At 42.4% G+C, this 24375-nt stretch overlaps 1 protein-coding gene and 1 pseudogene across 1 annotated transcript; both read left to right on the forward strand.

The window, feature by feature from the left end:
• Positions 1-5390: 5390 nt before the first annotated feature.
• On the forward strand, positions 5391-13402 carry LOC140708673 (leucine-rich repeat-containing protein 37B-like; annotated as a pseudogene).
• Positions 13391-15103, forward strand: LOC119622063 (leucine-rich repeat-containing protein 37A-like; the record flags this gene model as incomplete). The annotated part of the gene is given in 1 exon segment (XM_073005598.1): positions 13391-15103. A coding segment is annotated over 1 exon segment (732 nt), but the record flags the coding sequence as incomplete, so codon positions are not given.
• Between the last annotated feature and the right edge of the window lie 9272 nt (positions 15104-24375).

A 24375-nucleotide genomic window follows, 5' to 3' on the forward strand; every position in this document is an offset into this window, starting at 1 on the left:
GTGATTGCATCATTGCACTCCAGCCTGGGCAACAGAATGAAACCCTATCTCTAAAAAATGAATGAATGAATGAATGAAATTTTCACCAGAAGAGTTCTGCTTATATTTACTTTTTAAAAATTTTTAGAGACACAGTATCCCTGTGTTGCCCAGGCTGGTCTCTAAATCCTGACCTCAAGCAATCCTCCTGCCTCAGCCTCTTAAGTAGCTAGGTACAAGCCACCAGGCCTAGCTATATTTACTTTTTTTTTTTTTTTTTTTTTGATATGGAGTCTCTCTCACCCAGGCTGGAGTGCAGTGGCACAATCTTGGCTCACTGCAACCTCCGCCTCCTGGGTTCTAGCAATTCTCCTGTCTCAGCCTCCTAAGTAGCCTGGACTACAGGCGCGCACCACCACACCTGGCTAATTTTTGTATTTTAGTAGAGATGGAGTTTCACCATGTTGGCCAGGCTGGTCTCCAACTCCTGACCTCAAGTGATCTGCCTGCCTCGGCCCCCCAAAGTGCTGAGACTACAGGTGTGAGCCACCACACCCGGCCATAAATTTACTTTAATGTGAATGTAAAATGTGTGGGTGTGACCAACTCTTCTGCCAGCTGTTACATAAAGGAGACTTTATCACCATCATCATGCTCATCTTCACTCACAAACTGCCTATTTGGAACTCCCTTCAGTTCTCAGAGGATGAGAACATTCTTTAAGCGGCCTTGTAGAAACCCTATTCCATACTAACATGCCAACCAATTTTACTTTCCCAGAGTCACAGAATGATATTACATTGTATGCCTCAATTCAATCACCTTTCCTTTTTCAAGGACCATTTCAATTCCTGATTGGCTGCTTGATCTGACTGCTTCCTGCTAATCTTGCTGCCTATTCTTGTCTATATTACATTCCTCACTGAATTAACCTTGATCAAATCTGAGAACTCTGCTTAGTAATGACTCCGGGTATACTACACCGGCTTCTGTAGCTTGTTCAACACCCTCTTCAATCCTGGTTCCACTGCCTGTGACTGAAATGATTACCTGTGAGATATTATTTAGCTTTTGGACTATGATCTGTTTCTAACCTGTAACCATTTCACATAGCCACTCAAATATTGTAAAGGTACAGTAAAGATGATGAAACAGTTACTTGGCATCATGTTGTAAGTAATGAGTTTGTAGTGCGCTTTGGACATTGAGACCATTTCATAAGCTTTAGGTTTTGAGAATTTCACAGCATAAAGCTCATCACTGATGCAGTAATGAAGGAAATGTTCTATAAGTCAATAGATAGGTGAGAGAAGAGGGCATTCATATTAAATTTATTTACTTACTGAACTCAGAGCCTTGGGTTACTACCTGACCACCACTGCTATCTCGTTTAAGTGTTTAAGTGTCCTTTTCTTTTACTTTTTTTTTTTTTTTTTTTTTTTGAGACAGTTTCACTCTTATTGCCCAGGCTGGAGTGCGACGGCCTAGTCTCGGCTCACTGCAACCTCCGCCTCCTGGGCTCAAGCGACTCTCCTGTCTCAGTCTCCCAAGTAGCTGGGATTAGAGGCACCCGCCACCACGCCCTGCTAATTTTTGTATTTTTAACAGAGACAGGGTTTCACCATGTTGGTCAGGCTGGTCCCAAACTCCTGACCTCAGGCGATCCACCCACCTCGGCCTCCCAAAGTGCTGGGATTACAGGTGTGAGCCACTGCACTCGGCCTTAAGGGTTCTTTTCTACTTTAGCACATACACCTAATTCCTGTCTTTTTTGCTTTTTATAAATACAGAAAAGAGAATAATGTTTTAAAATAAAATCGAGGAAAGGCCTAAGGCACCCCAGAGGGTTTTGTTTTGTTTGTTTTTTTCAGTGAAATGAAGGGAAATGGTTGCCAGCAAGAACTGTGGCAATGTTATATCTGTACCCTCCAGGGGCTCAGAGTCCTTCTGAAGTTTCATGGTTGTCCAAAAAGCCTCCACTGTGACTCATGATCCAGGCTGGTCTTTGCAGTAGCACTCAACATCTAAAAATTAGTCTCCATTTCTCCTTCCCAGCAAGCATTTCTCCTTCTCTTCAGTTGGAGAAAGTGACTTCATTTTTTGCTTGCTCATTGTTTTATTCATTCACTCAATCAACAGATCATCTATGCTCTATCATAGGGCAAGAACTGTGCTTGGTTCTGGGAATAGAAAAGAATGAGATACGGTTTCCTGTGGCACTTACGGAGCTTATAAACCAGTGATAGAGGAAGGTGCATAAACAAATCAATAAAGAATTAACTTTACTGTTAATTCTTATTAATTTCTAATATAATAAATTTGACTTTATTTGTATCATTTGAATTTCATGAATATAATCATATACTACACTTAAAATGAATAGACATATAAGAACTGGTGATGTAAGAAATCCACAGAAATGTGTAAAATATTTCAAGAATTAACACTCAGTAGATATTTGCGTTCTCAAAGAAGCTTATAAATGCAGATGAACCTCTATTAGTTTTAGTTGCTTATAAAATATATAGAAATACGTGTATTTCGTTTTTAAACAGGTTAGTAACTTGGGGAGGGGGGTGGGTGGTGGGGTCATCTTATCTATTCTCCAGGTCATAGTCTCAAGAAGGAGCTACTGAATGGGAACACTGAAACAATTTCTTTTCTTTGCACAGTTGGTATTGATAAATCTCAGGTGTATCAAAATCTCTGGCAGGCTGTGATATTTATGTGAAATCTTGTGACTTTAATGCTCGTCTTGGCACCAGACATAAGGCAGTTCAACATCAGGCTCTTGCCCTAAACATTAGCTCCTGATGCCAAGAACTGGCAAATTACTACTTTGGTTTCAATGGATGTCAGAAAGGATCATCAGGGTAAACCTTGTAGATTTTCTTTCAATAACCACACCCTCCTTTCAACACCGAAATTCTATACTGTAGACAGAAGTACTGAAATGGGTTATAGGGAGGAGATGTGAGGGGCCTCCTGCCATTGAGGATGAGTGGACATGTCTGAATTGGCCTGCTACCTAAAATTAATAATCTCAATCACTTGGATGGTGGTATCCATAATTTCCTCCACTGTTTGTGTGGCATAGAATAAAAAATGGTTGTCTGTATCTAGCAATTCACTTGCAAATCTTACTTGATTTTGAAGCCATAAAACACCTCAACTGTTAGCGTGAATGACTGGAGTTTAATTTGTATTTCTCAGAACAAAACAGTTTGAAGCCTACATTAATATCCTCAGAGGAAACTTACACTAAAACTCCTGACAGCATCAGGAGTTTTCTGACCTTGAAGAAAGGGAAAATGAAGAGGCTGTGATGCCACTTCCAAATCAAAGCCTGAAGTTCTGTGCTTTAGAGGTGGTGCTGCCATCCTATGATTGCAGGAGTCTGGTGTTGACTTGGTGGAGGAGCCTGTGGATAAGGTGGAAGAAGGTCTGTTTTCACTGGAGGTGGAGGAGGGTAAGGAGTTGAAGTGGGAATGATCTCTCTCTTTTTTCTTACTTTCTAAAACTCATCTTTTCAGACACATATTAAGCCCTTCCCTCTCTGGGCTACTGAAGTCCTAGGCAGAGTTTTTCTGTCTTACAATATAGGTTTTTACCTTAGGCAATACTTGACAGAACCTCTAAATTTAAAATTATACAGTGGACCTTCCTGCCAAGAAGCTTAGGAGGAAGAAGGAAGGAATGTTTTTCCAGTTTTGGGCTAAGAACTTGCTTTGTACTAAAATAGTCCTTCAAATACATATCTCTTGTAGCCTTCAGTTATCCCAACAAAATCATCTAAAGATTATTTATTTATCTGTTTATTATTTTTTTTTTTTAGAGACAGGGTCTCACTCTGTTGCCCAGGCTAGAGTGCAGTAGCATGATCATAGCTCACTGTAACCTCAAACTCCTGGGCTCAAGGGATCCTCCCACCTCAGCCTCCTGAGTAGCCAGGACTACAGGCATGCACCACCACACGTGGTTAATTATTTTTTCTAGAGATGGGGGTCTTGCTGTGTTGTCCTGCCTGGCCTCAAGCTCCTGGCCTCAAGTGATCCTCTTGCCTCAGGATCCCAAGGTGCTGGGTTATAGCCATGAGCCACCCACCATGTCAGGTCATCATCTAAAAATTTACAAAAACTTTTACGTAAACATTCAGTCCTTTTTTTTTTTGAGATGGAGTCTTGCTCTATCGCCCAGGCTGGAGTGCAGTGGTGTGATCTCAGCTCACTGCAACCTCCGCCTCCCAGGTTCAAGTGATTCTCCTGCCTCAGCCTCCTGAGTAGCTGGAATTACAAGCATGCACCACCATGCCTGGCTAATTTTTGTATTTTTAGTAGAGACAGGGTTTCATTGTGTTGGTCAGACTGGTCTTGAACTCCTGACCTCGTGATCCACTCTCCTTGGCCTCCCAAAGTGTTGGGATAACAGGTGTGAGCCACTATGCCCGGCCCATTCAGTCCTTTTTTCACTCATAGAAGGGCTTGAGCAGAAAAAGAGTCTAATATAGATACCTAGAAAGGGTACTCAGTTGACACAGACACTGAGATTTTTTTCTAGTATTCATGGCCCTCAGGTTTAGGGTTTGAAGTCAGAGGCAGGGCTGTAGGCTAACGGGGTGGAGTAGGCTCCCATAGATGATGCCCAGGGAGGTGCCAGATTATCTGTACCAAACCTTTTTTGGTTTTTTGAGACTGAGTCTTGCTCTGTCGCCCAGGCTGGAGTGCACAGGTGTGATCTCGGCTCACTGCAACCTCCACCTCCCAGGTTCAAGCAATTCTCCTGCCTCCTGCCCACAGCCAGCTAATTTTTTTTTTTTTTTTTTGGTATTTTTAATAGAGGCAGGGTTTTACCATGTTGCCCAGGCTGGTCTCAAACTCCTGACCTCAAGTGAACTGTCCATCCTGGCCTCCCAAAGTACTGGGATTACAGGCGTGAGCCACTCTGCCCGGCCTCTTTTTTTTTTTCTTTCTTTCTTTTTTTTTTTTTTTTTTTTTTGAGAATAGTCTCACTCTGTCGCCCAGGTTGGAGTGCAGTGGTATGATCTCAGCAGCTCACTGCAACTTCCGCCTCCCGGTTCAAGCTATTCTTGTGCCTCAGACTCCCAAGTAGCTGGGATTACAGGCATACGCCACCACACTCATCTAATTTTTGTTTTTTTTTGTTTTTTTTTTTTTTTTTTTTTTGAGACGGAGTCTTGCTCTGTAGCCCAGGCTGGAGTGCAGTGGCCGGATCTCAGCTCACTGCAAACTCCGCCTCCGGGGTTCACGCCATTCTCCTGCCTCAGCCTCCGGAGTAGCTGGGACTACAGGCGCCCGCCACCTCGCCCGGCTAGTTTTTTGTATTTTTAGTAGAGACGGGGTTTCACCGTGTTAGCCAGGATGGTCTCGATCTCCTGACCTCGTGATCCACCCGTCTCGGCCTCCCTAAGTGCTGGGATTACAGGCTTGAGCCACCGCGCCCGGCCGTAATTTTTGTATTTTTAGTAGTAATGGGGTTTCACCATGTTGGCCTGACTGTTATTGAACTCCTGGCCGCCACCTGCCTCGGCCTCCCAAAGTGCTGGGATTACAGGCGTGGGCCACCATGTCCAGCCAACCAAACCTTTTTCGGTGAGTGATTCCAGCCCTTGATGCATAGGAGGGCAGGGTCTGTAGGAGTGTAGCCTTAACTGATGAATTTGAAATCTCTGGGTGACGTGAGCATGTGCCGGGTTCTTGGCTTGTATCTGCCTCTAGTACTTCGGGAACTTCCCAACTAGATGGAGGCAGTAAAAATGGGCCCTGCCAGGATGTGCCTGTAACAGAGCCATTCAACCATACCCTTGTGCTGTCTGCCCTTAATCACGAAGATTATGAGCTAAGAATTGTGGATGCATTTTTATTTTTTAAACATGTAGCAATTATCACTCAGCTAGGCACCTTAAATCCATTTGTTTTGGTTGGACTTCAGACTGTTGTTGTTCCTTATGAAACGGAAGACAGCCCAGAAGCTTGCTATTCAGAAGGCTTTGTGAGATGCATTCCAGAAGCTGTCTATTGTAGTTCTAGTAAAACTTTCTTAATCGTCGTTGAAGTACTTCAGTTTCAATGAGCAAATAAACTCATTTTGAAAAGTTAATTGGATAAAAATATCAATATCTAAAACACTCCCTAGTATGCTTTCATTTGCTAAATTCTTTCACAGCAACAGCCTCAAATTTGTTATTTGTGACATTTGTAGGAAAAAATGACAGCAAAGATTGTCCCTAGTTTATAGAGGTAAAAGGACTTGCCTCAGTTCACGCAGAAAATGTTTGAGGCAGGTCTTCTTTCATTGCATGCCTATCATACAGCATAGTGATTATAAGCTTTGGACACATGGATTTGAGTCCTAACTCTGTCTCTCAGATTTTTTTTATGCAATCTTTAGAGCCAGAGAGATTTGAAGATGTTTAATATCTCTAAGCTGCAATCTCTTTATCTGCACGCTGGGGTTAGTCATCCAGTCAACCTTCTGGGGGATATTGTAAGATGAAATGAGATGACAAATGTAAAAACTCAGAACTATACTTACAAGGTAAGCAGACAAAATACGCTGTCATTGTTGTTTTTTATTAGATGATGTTTCCCGAATTGAGAATTCAGTTCCAGCTTTCATTTCTGGCACCGATGTACTGGCCAAATATGATTCTTATACAATAATCAGCTGCTCTGCTGTGAGCGTTGGAAGTGGTCGTGCTGTTGAATGGCGTTGCTTCTATTCCCTATTGCTTGTATTCCCAATACAAGCAATGGCATTGCTTGTATTCCCAATACAAGCAATGGCATTGCTTGTATTCCCTAGTGGTGCAAATGTTATAGGCTGTGTCCAAAGGAAGCCTGATGTTTAGCAAAGAGTCCCTGAACAGAGTTGCTCTTCTGCTTCACAGCCCTGAAGGATTAGAGCCTGACAGATCCTAATGAAGTTACCACAGACCTTTATTTGCTTGTAAGAGGTGGCCCTGATTGCTCTCAGCTTTCCAACCTGGGCAGCCCTTCTAGTGAAAGTCTTACTTCCTTGGTCATCAACTGTCAAGTCTGAGTGACAACATTTAATAACCAAGCTAAATGTGTGGGTTGTCCCCCTCTCCCTAGTATGCAGAGGTATCCCTTGCACACACTCAAAACTTCTTAGACCAAAAGCCTTATAGCTCTAGTTTGCCTTGAAGGAAGTTGTATTGTCTATAGAGTATGTGGGATATTTTCTACCATAAAATGTTCAAATGTTCTCTCTCTCTGAAGCTTTGTTCATTGTATCTGATGGAATTTTGATTCTCAGGGCATAGACACCTAGCTTTGCTTCTAATATGAAGTGTCTACTAGCCCAGTGGTCTCTATTTTGGATTTGAACTTACTTTGACCCCCCCCCCACCTGATGCCTTACCATTTAATCATACTGTGATTGAACATTTTTGTTTCCACATTTTTTATTTCTTATGTTATTATTACTTAGTTCCTATCTGTAAGATCATAAAGTCCTTTCAACCAAACACAGTTGCTATTTCATGCATATGTTAAAAACTGAGGTGTGAGACCGGACATGGTGACTCACACCTCAAATCTCAGCACATTGGGAGGCCAAGATAGAAGAATCACTTCAAGTCAGGAGTTCGAGACCAGCCTGGACAACAAAGCGGGACCATGTCTCTAAAAAAGAGAAGTAGCCGGGCACAGTGGTGTAGTCCCTGCTACTCTGGAGGCTGAGGCAGGAAGACCACTTAAGCCCAGGAATTCCAGGCTGCAGTGAGCTATGATAGTGCCACTGTACTCCAGCCTGAGTGACAGAGAGAAGAGAGGAGGGTAGGGAGGGAGAGAAAAGAAAAGAAGAGAAGAGAAGAGAAGAGAAAAGAAAAGAAAACAAAAAAAGAAAAGAAGGAAAATCGAAGTGTATGATGAGGAGATGAGGAAACTTCCAGGAAAATGGTCTTATTTTCTGCTTTTAGAAACCAAAAGAATGTCTTACCGTGGGGTGCTCCCATCATATGCAGGAAGTTTTAGAATGAAAAAGATTCTGAATTGATCCTTGATAACTTTATTTCAGAAAGTGGTAAAATAGCTGTGGAGTACAGACCCAGTGAAGAGACTGTAGATGTCAGATGGGAAGAAGAACTCTACACGGTTTAATTCAAGTATGTGGAGATAAAAACTCATGGGTAACAGGGCCAGGAGCAGTGGCTCACACCTGTAATGCCAGTGCTTTGGGAGGTCGAGGCGGGCAGATCACCTGAGATCAGGAGTTCAAGACCAGCCTGACCAACATGGAGAAACGGTGGCACATGCCTGTAATCCCAGCTACTCAGGAGGCCAAGGCAGGAGAATCGCTTGAAGTGGAGGCTGTGGTGAGCTGAGATCGCACCGTTGCACTCCAGCCTGCACAAAGAGAGCAAAACTCCATCTCAAAAAATAAACAAACAGGCCGGGTGCAGTGGCTCACGCCTGTAATCCCAGGACTTTGGGAGGCCGAGGCAGGTGGATCATGAGGCCAAGAGTTCAAGACCGGCCTGGCCAACATGGTGAAACCCTGTCTCTACTAAAAATACAAAAATTAGCTGGGTATGGTGGCGGGCACCTGTAATGCCAGCTACTTGGGAAGCTGAGGCAGGAGAACTGCTTCAACCGGGAGGCGGAGGTTGTAGTGAGCCGAGATCGTGCCACTGCACTCCAGCCTGGGTGACAGAGCAAGACTCTGTCTCCAGGGAAAAAAAAAAAAAAAAAAAAACTCAAGAGTTGGATAACATAGCCAGTGTAACCATAATTCAAAACAAGCAGCAGTATGTGGAGGATAATTTGTTTCATTCTTAGGAAAATGTGAAACTCTGAAACTGCTTTTTTGAGTGCAGGGTATTTCTGGGGCTTTTCCTAAAGTCTTGACCCTTGGCTCTGACCCCTTATTTGAAGTTTGGAGAGCAGAACTCAGGACTGCATTACTGCAGCTGTGGACACAGGAGAGGGGTTAGTCTCCCCCAGCCCCAGGAGTCAGGGATGCTGGGCGGCTTGAACACAGGCCTTTTTAGAACTCCCTTCAAACGGGATCCCAGAGATGTGGGGAAAAAGTAACTGGCCTTAAGAATGATTGCGCTACAGCTTTCAAAAACTATGATGCCTTTCAAATATGGCTTATTACTTGGATCTCAATATCTCCCATATATCTTGGGTGGAATATTTTGCTGAAGATCTTTCTGTCAATCATTTACAATCATGTGCTGCAAAATGATGTTTCGATTAACAATAGACCACATATATGATGATGGTTCCATAAGAGTATAATGGAGCTATCCCTATACAGGTGTATCTTTTTTTTTCCCCCGCCTGAGATGGAGCCTCACTCTGTTGCCCAGGCTGGAGTGCAGTGGTGCGATCTCAGCTCACCGCAAGGTTCAAGTGATTCTCCTCCCTCAGCCTCCTGAGTAGCTGGGATTATAGGCACACACAACCACACTCAGCTAATTTTTGTATTTTTAGTAGAGACTGGTTTTCGCCACATTGGCCAGGCTGGTCTCAAACTCCTGACCTCAGGTGATCCACCCACCTTGGCGTCCCAAAGTGTTGGGATTACAGGCGTGAGCCACTGCGTCCGGGTCCCATTTTTATCTTTTACACAATATTTTAACTATACCTTTTCCATGTTTACATACACAAATACCTTCCATTGTGTTACAATTGCCTTTAGTATTCAGTAGAGTAACATACAGTACAGGTTTGTCGCCTAAGAGTCATAGGCCATACCACAGAGCCTAGGTGTGCTGTAGGCTACACCACCTAATATGCTGTGATGTTAGCACAATGGTGCAATCACCTAATGACACATTTCTCAAATTCCTCCTCACATGGCAAGCAACGCATGACTGTATATGAAAGCTCTTAAATAGGGATTAAGTTTCTAAATTAATCTCAAAACAGTCATTATTTACTATATATAGGATGTTTATTTTGAACAAAGGAGCAAAAGTTTCATTTCAGTGAGAATTTAATTTGGGGCTAGAGTGTTTTATTTAACTTTCACCCCAAAGTTGCAAAGTGCTTTGAAGTTTTTACCTGTAAAATAATTATTTTAATTCAATTTAAATAAAACCCACCAAGAAAACGTCACGCTTTAAGAAATCTAGCTTCCCGTGAAATGTGAGAGGAAGTCAGCACTGATTTCAGAAATCTGATTATAACAATAGATCCATCCCTAAATGAGGTGAATCTTGGAATCCCTTCAATTTTATTTATTTATTTTTTTTTTTTTGAGGCGGAGTTTCACTCTTGTTGCCCAGGCCGGAGTGCAACGGCGCCATCTAGGCTCACTGCAGCCTCCACCTCCTGGGTTCAAGCGATTCTCCTGCCTCAGCCTCCCGAGTAGCTGGGATTACAGGCATGCATCACCATGCCTGGTTAATTTTGTATTTTTAGTAGAGACAGAGTTTCACCATATTGGTCAGGCTGGCCTTGAACTTCTGACCTCAGTGATCCGCCCACCTCGACCTCCCAAAGTTCTGGGATTACAGGTGTAAGCCACTGTGCCCGGCCCCCTTTCAATTTTAACACCATCACTGTGCACCCTATGCCTATGCTAGGCATGGAATAAGATGACGCACCTTCTTCGAGTTTACATGCTGGTAATTGTGCCAGACAGTAATAAAGTAGGTAAGAATGGCTATGGGGGAAGTCAGCTGGGTTCTATAGTCGCCTTTCAAGAAATTATTTAACATGCTGACTTTAACAACCTAAGCCTCTTCATGTGTGCACACAGGGCTGATCTCTGAAGGGTGTCGCTGTAATTTCTAGGGTAATGGCTGTGTTAAGTCAAGGCAGGATGACAGTTCAGCCTCCTCCCACGGTAGTGCAAAGGGCTCTTCACTCGGATTAAAGCCTTCTCTCCCAGACTGAACTGCCCACCCCCAACACCCCTCCTACAGAAAACTTGGAGTCCTCGCTTATTCCCTGGCAGCCCCTACCTAATAGGGTGGTGAATTAATGATCAAACATGCAACAAAAGATACGGAAACTTTGGCGAAAATGGCAAATTTTGGAATAAATGACTATAATGTGCGTTCTGTCTGCCACCCTAACTGCCGCCCATTTTGCAGCTCTCCTTGCAAGGAAGAGTATTCTTGAATTTCACCTTGGAGGAGGAAGAGTTCAGGCTGCCAGAACTGGACTAGCTCTTCTGAATATCCTGAGGCAGGGTCCCACGGTGACTTCCTTGTTGTGGTGGTGACCCCACCACAACAGGCCGCTGGAGTCCTGGGACCACCGGGGTCTGTGGCCCAAATCCTTCCTCGCTAAGGGGAGGGGAGAGGAGGGGTGTTCCAGCGAGGGTCGGGGGGAAGGAGGGCTTGGGCGGGACTGTGACATAAGATTGCCACGGTGACATGGAGCAGATCTGGAACCCGAGCCTAATAAAGGTGGCATAGAGATGTCATAAAGACTGGGCTGGGCGCACTCTTATCAGGGGCACGAGCCTCTCCAGGCTGCCAGAATGGCTCACGCTCAGTGCGAGGCGCCAGCGCGTGTCATGTCCCAGCTGCCTCTCTGGGGCCCACAGCCCCTCCTCACGTGGCAACTATTGTGGCTTCTAGTCCAGGAAGTTAAGCCTCTGGAGTTGGTCAAGGACCCAATCGCTCCAGCTAACCTGTAACCCCTGGGGCCGACTGAGCCCTGGTCTTCCTGCTCATCTGATCTCGCATGGGAATCTCCCCATGCGCTTACTCCCCTGGCAGACCCGGAGGGCTTTGATTACCTGGGGTCCTCTGCTTCCTCCCAGATGTGAGTCCTGCCCCAGGAATGGACTGAAAAATTTGGTTCCATTCCTGGACACAGATTCAGCTGGAAAGCTGCCCCCGGGGCCAGAGCAGTTCTCGGCTGCCCACCAGCATCTAAACGACAAGCTGACTCCGCAAGAAAGGCTCCCAGAGGTGGTTCCAGTGCTGGATGGGGATCAGAACTAGACCCAGTTCAGCCTCCTCACCTCAAAAGTAAGGTTCAAACTGCAGATCTAGATCAGGCTGCAGGTCATCAGGCAGATGAAATACTTGTTCCACTAGACAGTAAGGTTTCAAAACCAACCAAATTTATTGTTTCGCCCAAGAACCTGAAGAAAGATCTAGCTCAGCACTGGAGCCTTGCTAACCAATTTTCCAAACCTCAAAGTCAGAAACAAACTTTGCAGGATGAATATTCAAGTATGGATATACTGTATGCCAGCAGCCTGCCTCCAGAACTCCGGTGAACTCAGATGAGCCTCCAGGGCTGCCTCCAGAGGCTTCTATGGAGAGTCTAGCTCAAACTCCACCGAATCATGAGGTGACAGTTCAACCTCCAGGTGAGGATCAAGCTCATTATAACTTGCCCAGCATTACAGTTAAACCTGCAGATGTGGAGGTTACCATAACTTCAGAGCCTACCAACGAGACAGAATCTTAGGCCCCAATTCAGCCTTCAGAGGAGGTGGAACCTTCTGCAACCCATCAGGGGTTCCCAACTGTGCCTCCCGTTCTTCATGTGGAGCTGAACTTTCCCCCGGTGAGCAGGAGCAGCCAGCTCAGCCTTCTGAGTCTTCTGGGGAGATTGAATCTTCTCCAGCCCAGCAGGACAACCCTCCTATTCCCACTGAGCAGGCTGACTTTTCTCTAGCCCAGCCTGATCTCCTTTCCCCACCTCTGCATTCTCCTGAAAAGATTGAATCTCCAGTCCAGCAAGAGGCCACAGCTAAGATTCCAGATCCCCCCAGGGAGGCAGAACCTTCTCCAGTCCAGCAAGAGTTCCCAGCTGAGCCACCAGAGCCCCCTAAGGAGGTTGAACCATCTGCAACTCAGCAGGAAGCCTCAGGTCATCCTCCAAAGTCCACTGAAGAGGTCAGCCCTCCACTGCAGATACCAGCTCAGCCATCAGAGCCACCTGAGAAGGTCGAACCATCTCCAGTCCTACAGCAGGCCCCAACTCGGTTTTTAGAGCCAACTAAAGAGGTAGAATCCTCTCCAGTCCAGCAGGCAGTCCCTGCTCAGTCTTCAGAGCCCCGTATGGTGATAGAACCCTTTCTGACCCAGCAGATGACCCCATCTTTGCCTCCAGAGTTCCCTCAGGAGGTGGAACCATCTCTAACTCAGCAGGAGGTTCCACCTCAGATTCCAGAGCCCCCTGAGGAGGCAGAACCTTCTCCAACCCAGCAGGAGGCCACAGTTCAGGCTCCAGAACCGCCCTAAGGAAGTAGAACCTTCAAGCCAGCAGATGGTCCCAGCTCTGCTTCCAGAGCCACCTAAGGAGGTTGCAGCTCAACCTCCAGCTCATTGTGAGATGACAGTCCCAACACCAGGTCAGGATCAAGCTCAGCATTCAACATTGCCCAGTGTCACAGTTCAACCTTTGGACCTGGGACTTACCATCACTCCAGAACCCACTATGAAGGCTGAACATTCTACACCCCTGAAGCAGACTCTGGTTCCTCCAAAGCACCATCAGGTGACACTTCCACATCCAGACCAGGTTCAGACTCAGCATTCACACCTGACTCAAACCACAGTTCAACCTTTGGACCTCGGATTTACATCACTCCAGAATCCACTACAGAGGTTGAACCTTCTACAGCCCTGACTACAGCTCCTCCTCCAAGACACCCTGAGGTGACACTTCCACCTTCCGACAAGGGTCAGGCTCAGCATTCAAACCTGACTCAAGTCGCAGTTCAACCTCTGGCCCTGGAGCTTACTATAACTACAGAACTTCCTATAGAGATTAAACCATCTCCAACCACAGAGGAGACCTCAACTCAGCCTCCAGACCTGGGACTTGCCATCACTCCAGAACCCTCTACAGAGATTGGACATTCTATAGCCCTGGAGAAGACTACAACTCCTTGTCCATACCAGGTTCAGACTCTGCATTGAAGCCTGACTGAAGTCACAGGTTCACCTACTGAACTAGAACCTACTCAGGATTCACTGGTGCAGTCTGAATGTTACACCCAAAATAAGGATTTAACTGCACCAGAGGGACAGAAGACCTCCGCAAGCACCAACATATGTGAGCTCTGTACCTGCAGAGATGAGACACTGTCATGTATTAATCTCAGCCCAAAGCAGAGGCTCCACCAAGTGCCTGTGCCAGAGCCCAACACCTACGATGGCACCTTCACCATCTTGTAAGAATCACCTTTCCTCAATTGTCCTCTGTGTCCTGCCTGATATGGCAGCCTTTTCCTGGAGGCCTTCCTGGGCCTTCTTTATCTCCCCAAGCCATATGGGCAACTGACTTTCTGCTTTCACCTTTGCTTGTCAACTCTCCCTTCTCTTTATTCTCCTTTACTGTTAGGCCCCTTCTCCAGTCTTTTACTTTTACTCCAGACTTTTACTCTTACTCCAGTCTTTTACTCATTTTCTCATCCATTTTTATTTAGCCCCATCACATCATTGCTTAACCACTGCTCTCCTCCCATTTTCGCTTCACTCTCTTTACAGCAGCCTGTCCCTCTCCCGATCTCAGTGATGAGGCTCTAAGTGGTTAAGAGTTGATTCCAGAGCCAGGCTGCCTAGGTTTGAACCCAGGGCTGTTTATTAGCTTGGTGACCCAGAGCAAGTTATTCCGCTCTGTGACTCAATTTCCTCACCTTTCAACTGGGGGTTAGGCTAGTTCCCATTTCATAGGATTGCTGTGAAATTTAGGTGAGTGAATATATGAAACATTTCATCAGTTTCATCAGAAACATTCATTATATATATGAAATATATAAACATTTCATATTAGCATATGTAGGAGTGTTGGCTGTTAACATGATTACTCAGTCCTTTAGTTATGTCCACAACTCATCTTTGTCCCTGGCTTTCTATATGTGGCACTCGTTTTGTGTCAAACCCAGGGCCAAGTACGCTACTGTCTCCAGAACATGAAAATGATAGGAGGGAAGAAAGAGAATAGGCATAAAAATGGAGGTATATATATAATTAATTACTAAAAGATAATGCAGACCATCAGTGCTATAATTTATCAGAATCAGTGATAGTGATTCTTGAGGTGTGGAGATCAGGGAAAGCTACGTGAATAAGCTAAAACTTTACTTAAGTCTTAAAGAGTAGCTATAATTTGTTAAATAGAAAAAAAAAATGGGAGTACAGTCTAGGCAAAGGCATGGCTACAGTTACGGTTGGAATTTAGTAGATCAATCCGGCTGCAAAGAATTAGGTGAGGGAGCAATGAAGATATGATTATGTAAAACCTTGACTATCAGCTATAGGAGTTTGAAAGTTACACAGTGAGGTATGGAAAGCCATTGAAAGTTTCCAAGCAAGAGAGATGAATGATTAAAACAGGAGGATTCTTTTATTTCATTTTGTTTTTTGCTTTATGTTCAAGTGTAGACATGCAAAGGATTATTTTAGAATCCATATGTAGAGTGCCCAAAAGGAAAAGTTTAATTCAGGGAGACAACATAGAAAGGTCTCGCAAAACGTAGGAGTAAAGTGTGAAGGGGCCAAATGAGGTCGGTTGTAATAAGAGTGGAAAGAAAAAGCCTAGGATGTTCCAGCAGAGGGCAAAGCTTTGGTGCTACCTGGTACAGGGTTTCTTTCTGCTTATTTATTGATAATGATAAGCTTTTGCCCATTTTTCTGTTGAATTATTTACCATTTTTGTGTTGATTTGTAGGAGTTTGTTTAGACATATAAGTGCTTTTGGATAAAATACTTACATTCAAAGTAATTAACTGGAATGTCTATCCAAGAGATGGGATGGATAGGAAGTTAAGCTTCCGGGAGATGCCTCATCATTTGTGCCGGTGGCCCCGCATTACTTCTTGATGAATTGCGCAAACCAGGAAGCTGATAGCTCCGGAAATGAGAAAGCAGGTGTTATTTTCTGTAACCGAATATCCCCGACAAGGTTGCCATGATTCTTTTACTTCTCCTGTCCATTCTTTTCCTACCTATTCAAGGATATAAACTGTGTTTCTTCACAGAAATTTTCAAGGAAACTATATTTCTTACATTGATGGAAATGGATGGAAAGCATACAGTTGGACCGAGAAACTGTGAGTATATTCTCTCCAAATATGACAAAAAACTAACTGCATTGTAAGAGCCTTCTTGGTCCAGAATTTTGAGGTCGGTACCTTTAAGAAGAGATATTTCTCCTGTTGACTGCAATCCTATGGTTATTTTAAAATTAAATTTTGTAGACTCTCTTTAAAATAAGAGGCGATTTAAATTTATTTTTTATCATAGAAATAATACAAGGTTATATTCTTTTTTTTCCTCTTTTTTTTTTTTTTTTTTTTTTTTTTTTTTTTTTAAGAGACAGGATCTTACTTTGTACCCCAGGCTGGAGTGCGGTGCCACAATCACAGCTCACTGCAGCCTTCACCTCCCAGATACAAGCGATCCTCCCACCTCAGCCTCCCAAGTAGCTGGGACCACAGGTGCATGCCACTACGCCCACCTAATTTTGTATTTTTTGTAGAGACAGGGTCTTCCTATGCTGCTTAGGCTGGTCTTGAACTCCTGGGCTCAAGTGATCCTCCCACCTTGGCCTCCTAAAGCGCTCATATTACAGGCATGAGCCACCACCCCCAGCCCATGATTCTATTTTTAATGTATAAAAATGCAATAACAGGTATAACAAAAACCCTCCTTGTGCCCTACTCCCTCATCCCTGAGGTAATGCTACTCTACATTTAGTGTACCTCCTTCCAGACTTTTTCCCATTTGCCTACATACATATTTACATAAAGCAAAATAGATTTGTTGTGTGGTTTTTAAAATCTTTTTTCTTTGCATAAGTAGTAACATCTTGCAACTTGATTATTTTACTTCATGGTATCACTTATATGATATCATATGATAAGTGTATCACTTATATGATATCATAAGTGTATCACTTATCATATGATATATTCTTTCACTTCATGATTTCTTTCCTTCTCAGTACTTAGAGGGTCACCCCATTCATTTAAACTCCCGCATCATCCATAGTCTGGATGCATCATAGTTTATTTAATAATTCCCCCATCAATGAATGTTTAGATTATACTTAGTTTTCTTGTTACATGCATTGCTGCAATAAAATCCCTGTACGTGCTTCTTTGTGAACATGGGCAAGTATTTCTGTAGAATAGATATCTAGAAATGGAATTGTTAGGGTGAAGACTATGTAGATATAAAATTTTAATTGCCCTCAAAAATGTTGTGCCAACTTACTCTATTGTCAGCAGAAGATGACAGCATTCATTTCCCCACACCTTTCTCCGCTGGGTATTCTCCAACTTTTTGTTGAAGTTATGGATGAATAAAAGGGATTCCATCCAAATTTGAATTGTTCTGATAACTCATGAATTATCAGATATGTTTATTGAACATTTGTGTTTCTTCTCTGAGTTTTCTGTCCTTTGTTCATTTTCCCGTTGAATTGTTTTATCGTTTTCTTACTGATTTATAGAGGGAATTAGTTTAGACACATAAATGATTTTGGAAAACATGCTTACATTTGAAGTAACATTTTTCACAACAGTTTATGTGTCACATCATTAGTTCAACTTATATAGACAAGTCATGCATGAGTTCTTTTTTTTTTTTTTTTTTTTGAGACAGAGTTTTGCTCTGTAGCCCGGGCTGGACTGCAGTGGCCGGATCTCAGTTCACTGCAAGCTCCGCCTCCCGGGTTTACTTGCTAGGTGTGGTGACTCATGCCTGTGATCCCAGAACCTTGGGAGGCCAAGGCAGGTGGCTCACCTGAGGTCAGGAGTTTGAGACCAGCCTGGCCAATATAGCAAAACCCCATCTCTACTGAAAATACAAAAATTAGTCAGGCGTGGTGGTGGGTGCCTATAATCTCATCTACTTGGGAAGTTGAGAAAGGAGAATTGCTTTATTTATTTTTTGAGATGGAATTTTGTTCTTGTTACCCAGGCTGGAGTGCAATAGCGTGATCTTGGCTCACTGCAAGCTCCACCTCCCAGGTTCAAGGGATTCTCCTGTCTCAGCCTCCCAGGTAGCTGGAATTACAGGTGCCCACCACCATGCCCAGCTAATTTTTATATTTTTAGTAGAGACAGGGTTTCACCATGTTGTCCAGGCTAGCCCTTGGCTTTCCAGACTGCTGGGATTGCAGGCATGAGTCACCATGCCAGGCCAGAACTACATTTTAAAAGCAAGAAAATTATTACAAAAGTCAGGATAGTAGTTACCTACTAGGGTTAGAGAGAGGCATATGACTGGAAAGGAGCACACTAGGGCTTCTGGAATGCTAGCAATCATCTTTTATAATGCGGTTACATGGGTATCTGCTTTATAATTATTAAACTGAATATTTGGCCAGGTGAGGTGGCTCATGTCTGCAATCACAACAGTTTGGGAGGCTGAGACAGGAGGATCACTTGAGCCCAGGAGTTTGAGACCAATGTGGGCAACAAAGTGAGACCCTGTTTGAGAAATTAAGTTAAATTAAATAAAATATAAACAACATGTATGTTACGTGCACTTTATGCACATTGTAGTTGTCAAAGTTTTTTAATAGGGGAAAAAGTTGAATGGCTTCACTTGCAGCCCTGAAATGGTTCCATGTGGAGTTTTCATAAGATTTGGAAAAACAGAGGAGGAAATGGAGGTTCTGATGATCTTGGTGCCACCCAGAGTTGGATTCTGAAAGGTATTCTGTGATCTAGAGAAGAGGCATGAAATATACAATTTGGTGTGAAGAGTGGGTAGCGGTGTGCTTGTGTGTGCGTGCTTGCGTGTGTGTGTGTGTGTGTGTGTGTGTGTGTGTGTGGCGGAGAGAGATGAACACAAAAAGGAAAATGTAAGAAAAGGTTTTAATGAAAGCAGAGCAGATATCACCATCTTGAAATGACCATGATCCAGCTTTCCTCCATATGCAGGAGATAGTCCTGTGTAGCAAATAGTTGTGGTTTGCATTTTAATCTAGAAATAACTTTTTCGTTTTCTAGAATTCTCAAAGAAAATTATTTGACTGAATTACGTAATGATTCATTTGAAGGCCTGCTATCCCTCCGGTATTTGTAAGTTAGTTAATCATATTTATGAGTTTTTAGTCTTATTATCTATAAAATGAATAAGGGGTTCAAATTAGATAATCTTTAAGATTTCTTCGAGCAATAAAATTCTGCAATTCTGTAAGTTTGTTTAGGGTCTCAGCCCATCTCCAGCATTAGCTACCTCCTATGCGATTTCAATTTTTAAATTATACAGAGAGAAAAAATTTCACATGGTAATAAGATCTGAGCAGTGACTGACACCCATATGAACCTTGTTTTACAAGGGTTTACACACCATCTTCTTCTATTCCATCTACAGCCAATAGGCCAAATCTTATCTAAGGTCTATTTTTTAATAGCCCATTAAGTTAAGAATGTTTTTTGCATTTTTAAAGGACTGTGAAAGAAAAAGGAAAGAAAGAGAAATATGTGAGAGAGATCGCATGTGGCCCACAAAGCCTTAAAATATTTACTGTCTGGCCTTCACAAAAAAAGATTTGAAAAGGTTGGTTTAGTAGGATGAAAGGAATTAACATTAACTTCAGATTGTTGTCTAACAGAGAAGAAAACATAGACCACCTACATTCATTTGAACATCATTAATCCAGAATTTTTTGGTAATTTAATCGGAATTAAATTAACATTTAAATATTAAAAATCAGCTGAATTAGATAAATAATATTATCAAGAATATTAAGCTCCCAAGAGAATAGACTGGTATTAAGGATTTCATTTCAGGAATTGTTATATTAAAACAGATGTTTAAAATGATAGTTAAGTGGCAGAGTTAGAAATGTTTACACTAAGTAAGCATGTCAGAAATGCCCCTAACTCTTTGCTAATTATAAAATAACTATCTCCCCAGCCCTGTTACCAAGAAAGCTATATTTGCATAGTATTTCTATCTGCTTAGAGACAAGAAGATACTATCTTCATTGCTATGACGGCATGATTCTTATCCTTTGTCCATAGAGATGTGTATGTCATTAATCCTTATTAAGTTCATTAGTGATGTTCTTTTGCAAACAGATTCTTTCAAACGTAGAAGGCTTAAGGAAAGTGGGTGTAAAGATCCACAAGTGGATGCCAAAGTGCTACAGAGGCCATGAAGTAATAAAACTACAATTCCTTTAAAATGGTCATTTTCCTTCTACTTCGCCAGCTATTCATTTATTTTACAAATATTTGAATTTGCTTTATTTCCATGTGTCAGTTTTAAATATGGTGGGCAATGCAGATGAGCAAGACCTACTCCATGCTTGCAAGGAGTTTATGCTCAGAAAAAAAATGGGATGAAAAATAACTACATTAAAAAGAAGAAATCAACTGTGGGAACTAGGAGGGATAAATTGTTTCTGAAGCATAGAAGAGGGGAAAATGACTTCAATTTGGACCCAGGAAGATGTTACTAGAACAATGCCACTTGAATAGGACTTTGAAGGGTCATTGTGTAACATCGGACAGACATCTTGGGGAAAATATTCTAAGCTTGCAAAAGGAAAATGGGAGAAGGGCAAATCACAGGAAGTTATTTGAGGAATGCCATGAGTACCTGTAGAGTACAAGGAGGGAGAGTGGGAAATTGGAGCCAGATCTTCTAGGGCTTTGAATGCCAAGCTGAGGAGTTGCCATGGGGAACCGTGTTACCGCAGCAGTGCTGTAGATAGATCTGCATCACAATCCCTGAGAGGGTGCGTTAGAACTCAGTTCCGGACTCCGCCCTCGTGGTTACTGATTCAGTTGGTCTAGAGTGGGACCAAGAATTTGCATCTTCAATAATTTCCCAGGAGATGCTGGTCTTTGCAAGCCACTTCTGGGGAGTTTACCTGATGACTGTGTGCAGGATAGTTTAGGAAGGGAGCGACTACAGTTGGAGACATCAGCCAGAACGTTACACCACCCAGGTAAAGAGGGAGGGACAACAAGCTTCATCACTGTGTAACTGAAGAAATTGCTTTCATAAAATATTAAAGCAATATAAAACTAAAAATGAATTTCTATTATGATAGAAATTAATTCTATTAATATGATTTGAATTAATTCAAAGTTATGTATTAGGTAAAGGGGTAACTTCCTTTCAAATGCTGTGAAAGGATGTCTTATTTCTTCTGATACTGAACTGGCTTAGGAAAACTGACCTAAACTAGGAAGGTGTATAAATGTGAGGCTATTCATTTTAATATTAGAAACTATATATAGAGATAAAAACTTTGAGCTCATAATCTAGGATTTGATGATACCACAAAAGGGCATCTAATCAAGTCTACTGCTCTCAAGAAAAATTAATTCCAAAGTCTATTAAGTTGTATATTTCATTTATTAAAACTATGAAGGTGAGACTCTAGGAGAGGTACGGGCAGGGTTAGGGGCTGTGGAAAGTTCAAATACAAGTCCAAACGTTTAGAGTTGAGATGAAAAATGTGTATTCAATATTATTCTAAACTCTTGTTATTATTCATACCAATAGACATCTAATAACTTATCAAGGCAATATTTTCCTTTTCCTAGAGATTTATCCTACAATAAAATACAGTCTATTGAAAGACACACATTTGAACCACTACCATTTTTGCAGTTTATGTAAGTTACAAATATAACTTTATTGCATTTGGAATTTTTATAAAACTGAATTATAAACCTCTTTGCTATTCATTCTGAAATATGATTAAAATTTGACCAGTAGAAAGGTACTAAAATTATATAGCAAACTGTTTTTGTCTCTAGCAAAGATTAGTGTGAGAATTATTACACAGATCATAGTGAATCATCAGAAAGCAGTGGTTCTCAGCTGGTGTGATTTTGTACTCAGGTGACATTTGGTAATGTCCAGAGACAGTTTTGGTTGACAAAACTGTGGGTATGCTCCTGGCATCTGGTGCACAGAGGCCAGAGATGCTGCTCAACATCCTCCAAGGTATAGGACAAACCCCCATGGCAAATCGTTATAGAGTCCAAAATGTCGATGGTACTGAAGTTGTGAAATCCTGTTCTAGAGAAATAAAGATCACTTCACACAGGTATTTACTGAGCACTCACTGTTTTGTATCTAATGCACCACATGTGCAATGTTAAATTATAAATCATAAGCCAGTATCTTCCACAGTGAGATTTCTTTAGTGCATAAAGGATTGAGGTTCTGTTCCATCCTACATAAATTAGACTCATGGCAAAGGATAAATGTTCTGAAATATTTTTTTTTCCTTTGCCTTATGTCTTTTTTTGTAGAAATCTTGGTTGCAGTTTACTCACAGAACTGAGCTTTGGAACGTTTCAGGCCTGGCACGGAATGCAGTTTTTACACAAGTTGTAAGTGAAATAGAAAATGAATACATGTAAACAACTATTTATATATAAAAATTCATACAATTATTGGTTAGCTGGGAATAAGCCCATTATGAACTCTGAAAAGTATGTCTTAAGACCCATTCTTTTTTCTCAAATGGGAAAACTAAGGTACAAATAGGCCAAGAGACTTACATAGCTTATATATGACCTGCTCTGCTTGTCCTAGTTCTGACCTATGGCATGGGCAAGAAAAGGCATCAAACAAGTGACCCTTAAATTAGTCTTGTTGCTGGGCAGGGTGGTTTAGGCCTGTAATCCCAGAATTTTGGGAGCTGAGGCGGGCGGATCACCTGAGGTCAGGAGTTCAACATCAGCCTGGCCAACACAGTGAAATCCTGTCCCTACTAAAAATACAAAATTAGCTGGGAGTGGTGGTGTAGTTTTTGCTCCCTGGAGGACTTTGTGTGAAGCTTCCTTCCTTGCAGCTAAATGTTGCGGACATTTAAGCAGTTAGAAACTCTGCATATGAGCAGGAATCAAAGTTAAATCCAAAGTGTAGGGCCAGGCGTGATGACTCACACCTGTAATCCCAGCACTTTGGGAGGTCAAGGTGGGTGGACCACTTGAAGTCAGGAGTTTGAGACCAGCCTGGCCAACGTGGCAAAACCCTCATCTCTACTAAAAATACACAGATTAGCCAGGTGTGGTGGCCCACGCCTGTAATCCCAGCTACTCAGGAGGCTGAGGCACAAGAAGTGTTTGAAACTGGGAGGTGGAGGTTGCAATGAGATGTGATTGTACCACTCCACTCCAGCCTGGGCGACAGAGTGAGACTCTGTCTCAAATACATAAATAAATAAATAAATAAATAAATAAATAAATAAATAAATAAATAGTTTTCTGAAGAGCAGAAGTTTTAAACTTTGATCAGCTTTAAGTTAGCAATTTTTTCTTATATGGCTTGTGCTTTTTTGTTTCTTACCTAAGAAATCTTTAAGAACCTGTTGTTTAATCCAAAGTAGAAAAGATTCACTCTCTATGTCTTCTCCCAGAAATTGTATAGTTACATCATTTAGGTCTCTGATCCATTTTGAGTTAATTTACATATACAGTGTGAGTTTTGTTTGGTTTTTTTTTAAATTTTATTTTTACTTTTTGGAGAAACGAGATCTCACTATGTTGCCCAGGCTGGTTTCAAACTCCTGGCCTCAAGTGATCCCCCTGCCTCATTCTCCCAGAGTGCTGGGATTACAGGCATGAGGCACCATGCCTGTCCTTCTTTCTGGATATAGCTATGGATATATATCTATATCTTCACCAAATGTGGTGGCGCATGCCTGTAGTCCCAGCACTCTGGGAGAATGAGGCAGGAGGATCACTTGAACCCAGGAGGTAGAGGTTGCAGTGAGCCAAGATGGCACCACTGCACTCCAGCCTGCGTGACAGAGAAAGACCCTGTCTAAATATATATATATATATTTCTGCAGGGCCCTATTTTGAGTTTGTTACACAACTTACTGCAACTTAAATTGTGCCACCACCACCCCCACCCCCTCCACAATATGCAAGCCAAATAGAAACTCAGTTATGCTAAGACTGGTTGAGGGCAGTATGCAAGATTAGCATGGAAAGGGCCCTTCATTTCGCACTCTGCTCCATTCATTTTTGTCAGGTCACTTTCTTATCTTCACTAGGTTTTCAGATCTGTTTTACTGCTCTAGCCTCCCTTCCCTCAGCCTCCTGCAGCATCCTCCCTGTCAGCTAGATCCCTTCCTCTCTGGATGAAGTCCTCTTCACCGACCAGCTTTCTCACTTAGTTCTCTAAGATAGTGAGGATCTGTCTGCTTTTTTCTTGACCATTCGTGGATAGGAAAAATACTCTCATTGTCTGTAACCATTTGTCACCAAGGCCATAAAGACATTGAATTAATTGCCTTATTGGAGTTCATTATTGGAAGTCTTCAGGAATTTACACATTGATATACAAAGTAAGTAGGCCAGTTCATTTGTCTGGGCTCATGTGCAATGATCTTTAATGCGTATTAAAAACTTTCTATTCTCAAGTAAGGATAATATATATCTCAGGTCATTTACAGTCTCAAAGGTTTGTTAGTATACTTTAAAACAATCCTG

Source organism: Chlorocebus sabaeus, chromosome 16 (genome assembly GCF_047675955.1).
Source record: "Chlorocebus sabaeus isolate Y175 chromosome 16, mChlSab1.0.hap1, whole genome shotgun sequence".
Classification (NCBI taxonomy): domain Eukaryota; kingdom Metazoa; phylum Chordata; class Mammalia; order Primates; family Cercopithecidae; genus Chlorocebus; species Chlorocebus sabaeus.